This window comes from Amblyomma mixtum, chromosome 7 (assembly GCF_055824585.1).
Source record: "Amblyomma mixtum isolate Tamu chromosome 7, ASM5582458v1, whole genome shotgun sequence".
Lineage (NCBI taxonomy): Eukaryota > Metazoa > Arthropoda > Arachnida > Ixodida > Ixodidae > Amblyomma > Amblyomma mixtum.
Window position 1 is genome coordinate 34,572,907 of NC_143018.1, and position 14,856 is coordinate 34,587,762.

General features: G+C 47.6%; 1 protein-coding gene across 8 annotated transcripts in view; it reads right to left on the reverse strand.

Annotated features, from left to right (window-relative positions):
• Positions 1–1,141: 1,141 nt before the first annotated feature.
• Positions 1,142–14,856, reverse strand: part of LOC149335624 (uncharacterized) — a 366,902-nt gene continuing 353,187 nt past the window's right edge. For all 8 annotated transcript variants that reach the window (XM_089552213.1, XM_089552212.1, XM_089552215.1 and 5 more), the window contains 9 exons: positions 14,474–14,570; positions 14,172–14,252; positions 13,589–14,055; positions 12,147–12,939; positions 11,489–11,714; positions 11,114–11,304; positions 7,109–7,626; positions 5,631–5,910; positions 1,142–4,563 (listed from right to left, as the gene is read on the reverse strand). In XM_089552213.1, coding sequence (XP_089408339.1) covers positions 4,526–4,563; positions 5,631–5,910; positions 7,109–7,626; positions 11,114–11,304; positions 11,489–11,714; positions 12,147–12,939; positions 13,589–14,055; positions 14,172–14,252; positions 14,474–14,570 — 2,691 coding nt within the window. In that variant the 3' untranslated portion in view covers positions 1,142–4,525. The remainder of the gene's footprint in view (positions 4,564–5,630; positions 5,911–7,108; positions 7,627–11,113; positions 11,305–11,488; positions 11,715–12,146; positions 12,940–13,588; positions 14,056–14,171; positions 14,253–14,473; positions 14,571–14,856) is intronic.

Genomic DNA, 14,856 nt, shown 5'->3' on the forward strand with positions numbered 1-14,856 from the left:
GGCTTTGCAGACTTCCAGTGATGTGGTTAGGAGCTAGAAAAAGGTAATGAGTTTGTTAACTTGACGATGCCTTTGCTGCAGTGGCTCAGTGACTGTGGTGTTTTACTGCCGAATGCGGGCTTCACGGTTCATTGTGTACCACAACTGCCACATTTGGAGAGAAATTAAGTTCAAGAATGTGCATGTACTTAAGTTTTGGTTCATGTGAAAAAACACCACGTGGTTGGGTTCAATTCAAAGTCAACTGCACCCTGCTCATAGCCCTGCTGCAGCTTTGGCACATAAGAAATCATTTTTTTTTTCTTCTTTCACTTTCATCATGTAGCAGCAAACTGCGCGCCACGGTGCACAGTGCATAAAGCAAAGTGTGTCTAATGAGCATTGTTATAAACAATCGAAAGTTAGCACGCAAAAAGGATCTTTTTTTTTTTACCCATGTAAAAGATAATGTGCTCCAGTCAGCTGATGGTTTTCAGTTGTCTGAAGAATGGAAGTTCGGTGGATATTTATGTCATATTGAAGCAAAATTTACATGCAGTCATCATGAGGTGAGTGCCTCTCTTTTGGTGTGAGCTAGCTGTGTGCCATGCGAGAACTAAGTACACAAAACAAGAGTGACAAAGAGAGAACAGAAGGTTAAACAGTAAAACGCGAAATAAAAATAAAATATCACATGCACAAACCAGAATACCCTGAAAAGCAGCGACCACCACACTAAGCACACTGCAGATGTTTGCCTCCACTTCATTTCAATGACTGAAAGCTGTTGCACATTATTTAAAGAGCAAATGAAGAAATGTGAAGTGAGCTGATTCTACATAAAGAATGGCTGGCAAGATTTTAATGTGCAGACATGTTTTTGGCAGGTCCACATCAGGCAACACTGCACTTAACGAATGCTAGATTCCCGCTTCTCAATTTTTTTTAACAGCTTAGAGCAAGTAATATAGCTGCTATTGTGTCCCGCATACGTATGCTTTCTTTCTAGTATTCTCCTTTTCGGGCCTGTGGCACTGGCACAAAAATATGTCATGAAATGATGAAGGCTATGATTAGCAAGTACGGTATTATAATTATTTCCTTTGAAATAACCCTGTAGGTGTAGAGGAGTTGAAGAATGGCAACTGATAACAATGCAGAGTTGTCTTCGGGAAGTCAATCAATTTAATCAGGCATGAAGGCAGTTGGTTACTGAGGTTCTCGCACAGCCACGTGCGATTTGTGCTAAGATGTAGCTTACTGCCAGATGGTGTCAAAGGCTGAAAAGCAGTTTTGCTCTGATCGCACTTCACTCCATGCTTGCTAAAGATGCCTGCCAGCAACATGCGCAGAATTTAGCTGATCTATGCTAGCCACGCAAAGACAAGCCCGGTCGTAGGCTGTCATGCGCATTCTGCCACTATATTTTCTGCGTATGAACAGGAGAGATTCCCACTACAAGCATGAAAGCACTGCCTCTATGCAAGATGTTAGTGTGCCCTGTGCAATCATCCCCTTAGCCATAGCAACCCTGCTGCTCTGTTGAGCTCTCTTTTAAGATACAGACAAGAATAAAAAGAGACAAACAGTTTTTCTTGTTCACTAGAGAGGTAGGTTCGTATTTAATAAGGTCTGAAACAGACAGGTCATGGGGCAACCTATATGCACAGATGCCTCACAGGCCTTTGACACAGTTCCCTGTGAGATGTCCTACTGCTGTCACACTCATACAGTGTGTATAATACAAGCTCAATTCCAAGTAATGACAACCTATTTTGCTTATTTTAGAACCCTCTGATCACTATGTGACACAAAATTACACAGTATGCTTTACATGGAGATGGTGCGCAATAAGCCAGTATGAAAAGCTACTAGTACTCTGCTGTTCATGCTGCAATGACACCCATACTATGGCCACTTGAAAATGAACCTCAACTTGTTATGTGGCAGCCTATATTACATGACAGTGAAATGCCTATAACAGCATTTAATAAGCAAAGTTCAGTGGAATGCATGGTCATAACCACCTGACGTAATATAGTTAACAGACATTCTGAATATGCAGATCTTATCGCAGATTGCAAACATGAATAACTTTTTGAAATCCCACAGTAATTCTTGGGCTTCAACAAACTGCAGCATGTCTGTCTCCTGCAATAAAACTATGTAGCTCTACTCTGTATCGTTATATTAATTAGAATAGAAGTATACGCTGTATTAAAATTTGAAAACAAACAAAATTTCATGTTGCAGACCTGTTCCTAATAAAATTCCTAGGCAATTCTTTTAATACAACTCAGCCAAAGTGGTTCACAATTGATATGTAAGACTTAAAAGGGTTTCTTCTGAATTCCTTTTTCCAGAGTGGTCTGCATATCTCTAGCTGTATTTCTGAGCCAACTCTGGATGCTCTGGTTTTTGCTAATGCACCATGCATAAACTGAGCACGATGACTGCTACTACAATGAGGAGGATTGCGTTGAATTAGCAACCAGACACCAGTCCACCTAAATGAGGAATAAAGCATGTAAACTTTCATTTAAAAGTTAAATAGACTACGACTAACTCTAAGCCACTTCCATAAAACCATATGATGTGAGCAGAACCCCATGAAAATCTCTACACATTCCTATGCATGCGAATGAAGGTGTCGCAGTCACTGAAGTGTGGTAGAACTCTGCAAAGAAGTGTGCTCACAAGCTGTGAACGAGCAGTAGGTTGCCTCCCTGACCTGCTAAAAAGCATACCTTCTATAAGGAAGCTGCTTCAGGCAACAAACAGAAAAACTCAAAAGTCAACACATCAAGAGTGCAGCAGTTCAAGTGAACACAAAACGAAAATTGTGATGAACAAAAAGTAATAAGGCACACAAAAGAAGAAACAAACTGAAAACACACCAAGAAGAGAGCTTGAATAATAGGTTTTTGGAGCACACTGGATCAAAGAACCTCTAGAAGAGCCTCTTTGGTACTCCCTGATGTTCGGGTTCGAGCAGTAAGCTGAACTTGGTGCAATAAAATCTAACAGACATGAGCTAAAAGCAGGGCACAGTGTCAGGTGTGTTCACTATGCCAGCATCTACAGATCATCACTACAATGCTTATGCATGTTGCATAAGTATGCCTGGACATCGCAGCACATTACTCTGCTTTTGGTTACACCGCTCATTATCATATGGGACAACAATCGGACCACGCGCCTTGCTCATCTTGCCTGCGTTTGTTGAACTAAACTTGCAAATAACAAATAAAGAAACACTTAATTTAGCTAATAATCATCATGTGCGCAGAAGTGTTCTTCAGATAGCAGCTTGGTGATCTCATGATAACAGCTGAAAACAGAGTGCATCCTGAACGAAAATGAATTTATGCATCAATTTGATGGCTGGAGCTCAGGTACTTATCACTGCATATTATCAAGAATAAAAAGAAAAATGAAATTTGTCAACAGGAGATAGGTGAGGTGATTTATGTGCTGTGCGCGTTTCCTCAAAGTAGGCAAAAGGTGCGAGTGCTGTCTGTGTTCTTACCGTCACGTGGCCACTACTGGATTACCACGCTTCTCATGCCTCAATCTCCAACAAACTATCTCAGTAACATTACCCATCACTTAACTCATGCCAGCTCCTTCTTGAGCACACAGCCTTTCACGAACAAAAACATACCCGAACAGCAAAGAAAGAAATGACCATCCGAGTACAGCACACGGACACCCTGTAGATCTCAAGGACAGAAAAAAAAGAACTCGCCACACGATGTACACGCACAGTCATTGCTTGAACACGATCACACAGAAACACATGTTAAAACTGCACAACGAACACTCACACTCTAGGTCTGAGAGGAAGGAAGACGTGCCAATACACTCCAAAAAAAAACACATGAGGAAATTGCAATGGGTTGTGAAAACCACCATCGAGGAGGACAAGGGAATAAAAAATTTGCAATCTACAACACTTGTTCTCCAGTCTCTTGTCTGATATGGCTTCAGAAAAAAAAAACACAAAGAAATGGGAACACAAATCACCACTACTCCAAGGTTGAAATGTCACTGTCGAGGATACAATAAAAACGTGATCGGACCATGCGGTTCGGACGCTGCGGATCACCGACCAGATCACCCACCACCACTTTTATGCACACAGTTCCGAGTTTCCTCGAGGCCATGGCTGGGTGATCTGAGCATCACACTAGTAAGATAACTGGGCTTGGTTGATTGGTTGTGAAATCCTCCTTTCTTCATGGCAAGACGCGTCCTCGGAGAGACCTTGACTGGCCAGTTGGTTGGCTTGGCGGCAGTGGCGGCGGCGACGCGCGCATACTATCGCGCTTGCATAGTTTTTGTACTGCCACGTGACAGCATTCCAGTGTCTGTGGTGCTGCTTGGATGTGTTTCAGTGTTCGGCAGTGTGCTGCTGCTCATGTATATTGTTTTGTTTTGTGTTCCTACATGATGCGGATGACGTTATGAAGGTGCAGACATGAGGGATCGCGCCGTGTGAACGGTGCGGCTTCTTCCTCTTTGTGAAGACCGGTGCGACACAGCTCTAGTCGCCGCCACCATCGTCGCAGCAGTATAGCTCTCCTGTTCCAGCCAAGAAAGACAAAAAAAAAGTAAACAGCAAATGTTAATTTTATGCCTCTGATGAATAAAGCGAACATCATATTATGCCGATTCCTTGTAATAGCCTACTGTTCTAGGGTGAATTGGAAAAACAATTATGACATTCTGGCAGGCTAGCTATGCAACAAAGGCTTGCTTGTCATGCTGAATGAAGTGATGACTACTGAGTCGTACTGACATATTTTACAAATATGTCAAATATATCAAATACAAATATTTTACAAATACAAAACGCCACTTTGCGCTATCAAACCAACGGACTGAAACACCGTTCTGGCGACATTCTCACATGACCACCCCTGTCATAACAAATGACCACATCATGTAGAGCTTCGGTTGCAGAGTGACGAGCCACAGGAGGCACAGCGACATATTTCGGCCGGTGCTCATGAATCCTGAATGCTTTTGTCTATGACTGAAAAGTTTCATTCCTTTTTCCAAGGATGTTTCGTACTAATAAAAAATCTTATAGATGCATGTCTTAAACTAACCAACACATTGACTCCAATGCAGGCCTTCTGAAGCTCTGATATGAGGCTGCATGCATACAGAATTAACAAAACTATCAGACTGGGTTCTCAGTACAGCTACATTCACATGAAACAGTGGGGCAACACATTTCTTGAGAGAAAAATCTATGCTGAGCTCGCAATTCTTTTTTACATTACAGGAAGGCAAATGAAGCCAGCAACCACATGCAAGAACACATACACAGTGCAGGCAACTACAGCTGCAGAAACATTTCACTGACATGAAGGAACTTCTCCCGTGAGGTTATACCAATGAACAACATTTTCTATAAGCTAAGCAGAACTTCTGACAAGTAAAAAAAAAAATTAACGCAAAAATTTAGCAAGCCTGTCAGTGTCTTTAACAATTCAGTAATGATGCCTTGTGTTAAGCTGGCATGGTGACACTACACCAACTTGAAAGTGTCATCAGCTGTGCGCCATTGTCACAGCCTTCACCAACAGCAGTGAAGTCAGGCAAACCAAACACCCCAAGACAATGCAGCATGCACAGACTACCTGAGCTGAAGGAGAAGAGAGAGAACTCTTGCGGGAAGGATCCCCTGCGCTGGCTGCTGCTGAACATGCTGCCGGCGGCCGACGAGCAAGTCGACTGGAGTCCGCTGGTCGATTCGAGCGAGCAGGCCTGTCGCTGCAGCTTGAAGCGGCCGGCCACCGACACGGGCTGTGGCGGGGCGCCGCTCGAGCCGGGTGACCAGTCCGAGCCGAGCAAGGTGCGCGAGCGCCACAGGCCGCTCAGCAACTCCAGACCACCGCCGGAACCGCGCCGTGGAAGGCTCTGTGAAGGGACGCCAGATGGACCATAAGTATGCAGAGAGGTATGAATGGTGTCTAATCCAGCATATTTCCGAAAATTTATTTCAAAACAATTAAGGCTTGAAATGCAAAGGTAGAGGTGCACCTCTATTATATGTTGCACATGCGTGCACACATTGGCCCAAAACTCAAGCGATTCAAATTGTACCCTTCACCTTTCTTACTGATACCTGGGCCAGCAAGGTTTCACAGTCTGTGAGAATGTGGCAGCAGTAGTGGTGGTATGTCTCTCACAACAGAAAAACTAGTTATACCACTGCTGCAGGATCACTTGACCACTTTCTAACCATAATAATGAAAATGAAGCACTATCATGGACAGCAGCTGGACAACAAGAATGCCTCACCTGCAATCACATATGACATTTGCAAACAGCCTGTCACCTGGTACTGAGCCTTCTCAAAACACGAGCAGGGAAGACGGAGCACCCTAAGAATGCCACTGTCATATTTTCAACTTCAAAGACGTAAAAAAGACTCAAATTTTGTGTGTCCTGCTTTCACTTTAAGCATTTCATTTTTGCTGAAGAAGACTTGTTCTTCTTTCATCAGATCTGTTCTTCTTTCATTTGAAGCTATTTTTCTTTGCTCTTTTGTGTGTCTTATTTAGCATTTTTTTCCCTCTGAACCCCTTCCTTTGAGGCAGGCAGGTATTGCCCCCTTTTGTGCAATATCGCACGTTGTAGCTAAAAATTAACATAGTAGCCTCTAGAATAAGTTTGTATTGCATGAAACCACAGTATGCCGCCACGGTGGCTCAGTGGTTATGGTGCTCGGCTGCTGACCTGAAAGACACGGGTTCGATCCCGGCCGCGGCGGCTGGAATTTCTTTGGAGGAGAAATTCTAGAGGCCAGTGTACTGTGCGATGTCAGTGCACGTTAAAGAACCCCAGGTGGTCGAAATTTCCGGAGCCCTCCACTACGGCGTCTCTCATAGCCTTAGTCGCTTTGGGACGTTAAATCCCATAAACAAAACCAAACCAACCAAACCAAACCATGAAACCACAGCTTTGAAAGAGGCTCAGAACGTCAATCAATGTGAAGAGCACCTTCAAGTGACGTCACAAAAAAGAAAAGCAAACCAAACGACAAAGTTCGTAAGCTGCTTGCAGGCAAGCACCTCTGCTCAGCACGTCAATGTTACAGTGCTAGTCACCGTACCTGCAGCGCATGCAGCGCCCCGTACGGCCCGATGAGGGCACTCAGTATCTCGCCCGTTGAGCCACGTCTCCTGGTGGAGTCCATCGCTTCCCCGGCGCCACCAGTCCTGGACACGACCCTCCTGCCGCCCTGCTGCTGCGGTTTCTCCGCCGTGCACACCATGAGCGGAAGGGGTACGTCGGCCGGTAGCGACCCCCGACGGCGTCTCAGCGACCCGGGCGAGGCGGCCGCCGGCGCCGGGACGAAAGGCAGAAACAGGTCGCGTGTCTCGTCCTCGTCCCTGGAGCTGACGCTGGAGCGCCTCCGGGGCTCGTGGTGGTGGTGGTGCGGTGCGCAGCTTCCGCGGCGCGTGCTGCACGCCGTGGAGGTGGCGCATGAGCCGCCGTCCTCAGACTCCGACGAGGGTGCCACGGGCTCCAGGAAGCCGATGCTGTGGCGCCGGATCAACTCGCGCTGCACCGGGCGCCGCGCCAGTGCCGGCGCCGCCGCTAGTCGGACCAGCTCTGCCCGGCTCAGCTCTGCACGGCCAGACAGAGGGTGGTGATGACGATGGCTGATGGTTCGTGGCCCATGGTCACCTTACACCATTTTGTCAAGAGTCAAATACTGATTTTATGCTCTTATGGCATGTGCACTAATTAGGCCATCTCTGACAGCTTGGGTAATGTGTTTGACGTTTCAAGGCAAAATGTTTAGTTAGGCTATCCTGTGAAAAGTCAGGTAGTTGACTTGATGTTTTATGGAACACTGATTACTTAAGACGTATTTGCCAAGTCGGGTGAATAGATTTTATATGCAATGGAAAATGACAACTTAGACCATCTTGTAAAAAGTCTGTAGTTGGGTTTCATCCTTTAAGGCATGTCGACTACACAGGTTATCTTTCTACAACTTGGGTAATGTATTCAATGTTTCATGACACATCAACTACTTAGACTGTCTTGCAGCAAGCCATGCAGTGGATTTGATGCTTTATGGCACATTAACTACATAGCCTATCTTGTGACAACTAGGGTGGTGGATCCGTTTCGTGGGCACATCGGCTACCTCAGCTATCTAGCGACAAGTTGGGTAGTAAATCTGATTTTTTATAGCCCTGTCTTATGAAACACAGGTTTGATGCCTCGCAATTTGATGCCTCGTGGCAAACTGACTACACTCCATATCCCAAGTCGTTTGCAGCACTGTGAAGGCTGTGGCGATCTCCGCACCCCTTACCCACTTGACTGGTGGCTCCATCCCTGGGAAGGAAAGGGCACCAGTGTTCAGCTGCTGCACAATGGCCAACTCGGTGGATGACATGGATGACACTACCTCGCAGCACACCTCCACAGTGCAGTGTTCGTGCGGACTTTCTCTTCTAATTTAAGCAGTGAATGAAGCATCTGCTGTACTTCAAAAACACCATCCTGAGCTACCCTTTCAATTATTACAATAACTGTTTGAAAAATAGTCACACCACTGCTCAAATATTTGAGGGACTATTTGCTGTCTTTCTTGACCCTGACTGGATGAGAAAGCTCAACCTTCCACAGTCTGCAAACAACTTGTGAGATCAAGTATACATAGGCTATATCGTGACAACTATGGTGGGGGAATCAATGTTTATGCAGGTGATGGATTTGAAGCCTCACAGCACACCGGCTACTTCTTCTAGATAGTGACAACTAGGGTGTTGGCTCTGATGCTTCATGGTGTATCGACTACTTTGGCTGTCTCGTGCACGTGGCAAACTTTATGTTTTACAGCACGCCCGCTACTTATGCTGTCTTGTGACAATGCAGGTGATGGGTTCGTTGGCTTATATGAAGTCAACTACTTAGGCTATACTGCGACAAGTACCGTGGTGGATTTGATGTTTACAGCAGGTTGGCTACTGAGGTCAGGTCAGGTGGTACATTTCAAATATGCATGTAGTGTTGAACTATACACTGTTAAAACCTTAAAAGCAGCAAAATTCACATGAAGATCCTAATATATCGAAGACTCTGTCTTCATAAAACAATAGCATGATATGCAACAAAACCTTTTATGTGTATTAGTGCTCAAAACGCAATTTTTGTTCCTGATGTATAGATTCGATATTAATATTAATAACACTAAGTGCTTCATCACAACATCTAAAGGTGAATACATCATCTTTGGTCTTTAAAAAACAACTGCATCAAAGGAGAGTGCCGTGAAAGCAGCAGGCAGGGAAGGGGCCTGACGAAGCCCAGTTAAGAACCTAGCATCCGGAACGGGTCGTCATTTGAAGAACAAGACACCTGTTAGCACTTCAAAATATTCGTATTCCATTTTCTAGATATAAATAAGATGATTTCAGTGGTATATGGGATATCCTGCTGGGACACAGCACATGTCCTCGCACAGCACATGTCCAATATCCCAGCAGGATATGGGACACGTGATGTGCCATAACTTGCTAGGACCGCAGATTTTCAATCACATGGATAAGATGCTGTCAGTACCGAAAAGGAAAAGTGAAAGTATGTTTATGTCCAAGACAAAAACAACAATTCCTTTCTTTATGACCTGTACATACTGCGCATTCCCATTAGCGGTTCAGAAAAACAAAATTATTATGATGTCTGACAGCGGAGAATGTAAATCTGTTTTCACATGAGAAGAGCCTCAATGAAGGCATCAGTGAAACAAATTGCGTCAAGCAGCGATGGGTTACTCAGTGCAGCAGTAGATCAATATACATCTGTTGGCACCACTTACAAGGGTAAAGGGCCAAGCAGAGATTGTAATCTTTGTCTGAAGTCGACAAGTTCCTCTCAGTGACACTGAATGATTGCGGATACATTGCCATTAAGGAGATAATGACCCTCAAGAAGCCCAACAGAAAGTCTGAAAGAAATTAAACTACTCTGGAAATTAGCAATTGGCCAATGTTTGACGTATGATAAACCACCCAGGCACAAAATTACGGAACAAGAGTGCCAAGAAAAATTGTTGCTGACATTAATTACACTCATTTTTTCACAAATGAAAATTACCTCACATAACAATGCAACGAAAGCTTAAATGTGCACGTGTATCACACCAATGCCAGCATTACCATCAAATATGATTGAAAAAAGCATAGGACCTACTTGGCCTTTCAGGTTGTTTTGCCGCAGTATGACCACATCAAAGGTGAAGCACGCTTTACAGGAGACAAACTAGGTAACCGAATCGATATCAACCCAAGAAAAAGAACGCGATAAGAACCGCTAGCAGCGGCGAAGGGTAAACCGGTGGCGAGGAGGAGAAGGAAGGGGGTGGCGAGGAGGAGGAAGGGCGCGCCGCGGCGGCACCAACGGGTGGCTCACGCGACGCGCGTTGTTGACGAGCCTAGTGAAGCTGTTCGCTTCAAAACAAGCTATCAAGTAAATGCTAACAGCCGAAGAATCGTTCCACGAAAGTTTTGAAGCGAAAAGCTTCACTAGGCTCGTCAACAACGCGCTTCCCGTGGGCCACCCCTGGGCGCCGCCGCGGCGCGCCGTTCCTCCTCCTCGCCACCCCCTCCGTTCTCCTCCTCGCCACCGGTTTGCCCTTCGCCGCTGCTAGCGGTTCTTATCGCGTTCTTATCGCGTTATCGCAAGGCGCTGCGATAAAGCTCGAGCGACGGCGGCGGACATAAGAGGCCGCGCGCCGCCACGCGCGCTCCGTCGTTACTTCTCCTCCTCGCCATCGGTTAACGGCGGTCTCCGTCCCAAGAGAAGGTTCTTTCGCAAGGCGTTGCGAAAACGCACGCGTGAGCGGCGGCGGCGGCCGTAGAAGAGGCGCAGACATTCGCCATGGAAGGAAGAAAAGAAGACCCAGAAGTGGTAGCGAGGGAGTTGGCTCAAAATCTACACCTCTACCGTGGTGCTCCCAGTGCATTGTGCGCGAACTGCGACAGCCATGACGTCAAACAAAGCATAACTGCAGCTTTTCGCTTGTATATCCAGGCTTAACCAGAGCTATGCCACTGCCAATTTTTTGAACCTGCACACAAGTTAAGAAGACACCCACCGTGCACGAGCTGTTGCTCTGATGGCACGGAAGAGCGACGTCGCAGCGCGCCGACCAGGGCGCAAGGAGGCACTGTGCTTCCGGCCTCGGGCAGATTGCCCGTCACTCTCGTGGGACCCTGATCGTCCAGGAAAGACACCTGTCGCTCCAGGCCCAATGCTGTTGGCGCTGAGCTCCTCCGGTTGTTGAGCCTGCCGGTGAAAGGCGCCACAGGAGACAGATAAATTGACGCGCTGCTCTAGAGCACTCTGTCTGTGCAGAAAACACTCATTCGACAAGCTTTTTCTTTCCACAATTCACTCCCTCCACTTTATCTGTTCGCTTTAATTCCTTCACTGTATTGGGGTCCGGGAATTAGAGATGCATTTTCCGTACCTGGCGCAGTTCCTCCAGGATGCCTCAGGTGGGTGGTCGAACTCGATCTGGTGCGCCTCTCGCTCGTTCGTCAGGCTGAACCGGTGCGACCACGACGGCATCGGAGCCTCGTCGTCGAGCGACGTGGTCACCTCCGCGCCCTTGGGCTTCTGACCCGAGGAAGACGGAGGCTCGATCGTGAATTTGGCTTTTGGGGACGAGGTCATCGGAGCCACAGGTGGCGCGGCTGTGGTAAAACAAAGATGGAGTGAATGAGTGCAGCGAAGATGGATGCAGTGAGTGGAGATGTTGCAGTACAAGAGCCTTAGTGGGCAGTGAACACCCACTGCACATGAATAATAAGCCCAGTTGATATTGATCATTCCCATAAGCTAGTTACACAGCTTTGAATGCATCCCAAATTTCTATGGATATTAGTCTATCTTAAGTGCAAGCTTTCTTATTCTAAGCAAGCTTAATTCACGGCATCTGGGAACAGTACAGAAATGCGGGCGAGTTGCTAGGCACTAACTACAGGAATGATCGTCATACAACGTGCAGGACATGTGTAGCGTTGCTTCTAATAAAAGAAAAAAATGAATATTCGTACAGCAGGCCACGCGGTGGCCAAAGAAAACATATGAAGAATCACGAGCATCGCCATTAGAAACCTGCTCACCTTTGGCCCGATTAGAGAGCTGTGCCGGAGCTCGCTGCATGCGAGCTCGCTTCGTTTGAGCTGGCGGCTTCGCCCGCGGAGCTGAACTGCCAGCCGACACGTCGTCGCCGCTTTTCCGGACCGCGGAAGTGGAAGAACAACCACCGTTCGCTCGCGTTACCACGTGACTTCCGGCGGGCGACGTCACGCCGGACGGCGGGGGCGACGGCGTCCCACAGCCGTTCTTGCAAGTCTTTGAGCCTGAGGAGTCTTGCCGGCCATCGTCCACCACCTCTTGAGCATGTTCCTCCTCCTCTCCCGCATCGCCGGCTGCTCCCCCACCGTCTCGCTGCTCTCGCTCAGCATCCTCCGTCGCCTCTGCCTTCTCCTCCGTGCACTCGCTATCCCGCTCTTCTTCCCCCTCCTCGGTCGCCGCTGTCCCCGTCGCACGTTCCGTCGTCCGCTCCATCGTTTGTTCTGTCGTGCACTCCTGACCTTCGTCGGTGGTGGCGCTGCGACCTTCCTTGTCGTCGGCGTCACCCAGCTCGGCCTCCATGGAAGACGAGAAGGCGAACACCGATTCGGAGCGCCGAGGGAAGGCGCGCTTCGAGGAAGTCGCCACGAAGGGCTCCGACGTCCTCCGGTAGGGCGGGTACGAGGTGGGCTGGTGCACGAGCGAGCGGCGCTCGCTCTCCCGCGACACCCTCTGCAGGACCGCGCTGATGGGTGCCCCTTCCTGGGTGCTTGACAGCGACAGCAGGCTGGTCGTCGGCTGCAGGTTTTCGGCCGACAGAGCAGGCGATGCAGGTCGTTCCTGAGCGGGAACAAAAGCAAAATGAAAGCGTAAGCCATTCATGATAAGAAGATAAGAGCAAGAAGAAAAAGCGAAGGCATAAATCATTCGTGACAGTTGGAAGGTAAGAAAAATAATAGCATGAAGGCATTCATCTTTCTTGATGGAGGGAAGATAAAGACAAGGAGATTAAAGTGAAGGCATAAATCGTTATTGATAAGGAGAAGGTAAAGACAAAAGGATGAACAGGAAGGCAGAAATCATTCTTGACGAGGGAAGGTAAGGACAAGAGGAGTAACATGAAAACATAAGTCATTTTTGACAAGAGGAAGGTTAAGACAAGAGGTGCATGAAAGCAAAAGTTGTTCTTAAGGAGGGAAGAAGGAAGGTGAAAATATAAGTGGTTATTGATGGTGGAAGGTGAGGAAAAGAGGAGAAACTTGAAGGCATAAGTTTTCGATGAGTGAAAGTAAGGACAGGAGAAGGAACATGAAAGGACGTCGTTCTTGATGGGGGAGGGCAGGTTCAAGAGAAGGCACATGAAGGCATAAGTCATCCTTGACAGGGAGAAAGTAAAGACGACGAGGAAGAACATGGAAGCCCGAGATTCTTACGCTTGTTATGTACTTTTGGCTCTGTACTGTCTGCTCTCACACTCCTACTGCCTCACCTGCGGCGGCTGGAGTCCCGTGGCCTTAGCGGCCTCTTGGGCGGCGGCCACAGCGAGGGGCAGCGACTGCCTTCGCCGCCGGATGACGGTGCGCGAGGGCAGCTTGGGCAGGCTGAGCGGCATGCTGTGTCGGCGCCCCCAAGCACTCGACCCCAACGTCTCTTCCATCCAGGAGTAGCGGGTGACCGTGGCGCTGCGGCGCCGCAGCAGCGGCGGCAGTTCCTCGTCGTCGTCCCACTCGTCATCGCCATCGAGCAGGTCGCCCTCGTCCTCCTCCGACGCAAGCGGAGCGTTGAGGTCCGTCTCGAAGGAGCCCGACGCAGCCGTCGAGTCATCGGCGGCAGCTATCTTCTTCTGCCACTGCACGTGGTTCAGCCACAGGTTTCGCAGCAGCTCACGTGACAGCGGCGTGTCCAGGAACTGGTCCCAGATCTCGAACAGCGGGCTCACCACGAACTTGAAGAAGTCTGCGCGCACGCGGAGGCGACAGTAGCGATACATTGAAACAATTGCTTCTAGTGAGTTTACGGTTTACACCACGAATTTGCAAGCAAAGTACATGACGGAAACGAACGATACGCACCAGCTTGTATCTTGGCTACCGTTGTCCTTTCTCTATCACAGATTGGTGTGACTGGGATGTTCAGCCGCTTCTCAAAGTCACCTGTGAAGAGTAAGTGGTGCATCAACTGCAACATCAAAGCAAGCATCACAAGGCCTCCACTTGTAGCTTTTTCCAAATTTCCTAGTAGCACACAAGGGGCTGGGCAGTGTTGAATGAAGCTCAAGATGCTATCAAAAGCTCCAGCAGTATCAACAGGCGTGTAGTAAAAGAATTAAAAGACGAATGCTGCGCACAAAGAAGCAAAGATATCGTGAACGCACCTTGCCTGTAGAACTCTTTGCAGACTTGCAGGCTCCACCGGTGGCTGATATCCCAGGGACGGCAGGGGTTTCCCAAGTCGGCGCACTTCAGAGCAATCTATGTTCGGCAGGGGCACATATGAACAACTAAATAAGTTTACAGGCATACTACTTTAGTTATTTTTTTTTCAAATATGCACAAGCACCCCCTGGCTAATCTGCTGTCAAGAACATTGGTTTTAAATATGTGGATTCTCGTAAACTCAAGTATGCATTCGTTCTTTTGAAAAGGAAAACTAATACACAATAGACCGTGAATCCTGCAGCTTAGCACGATTCGCACAAAACTTAAATATACTGTAACAGTCGCGCAGACGTCGAAGCATGATGTGCAAGAGAAAGAG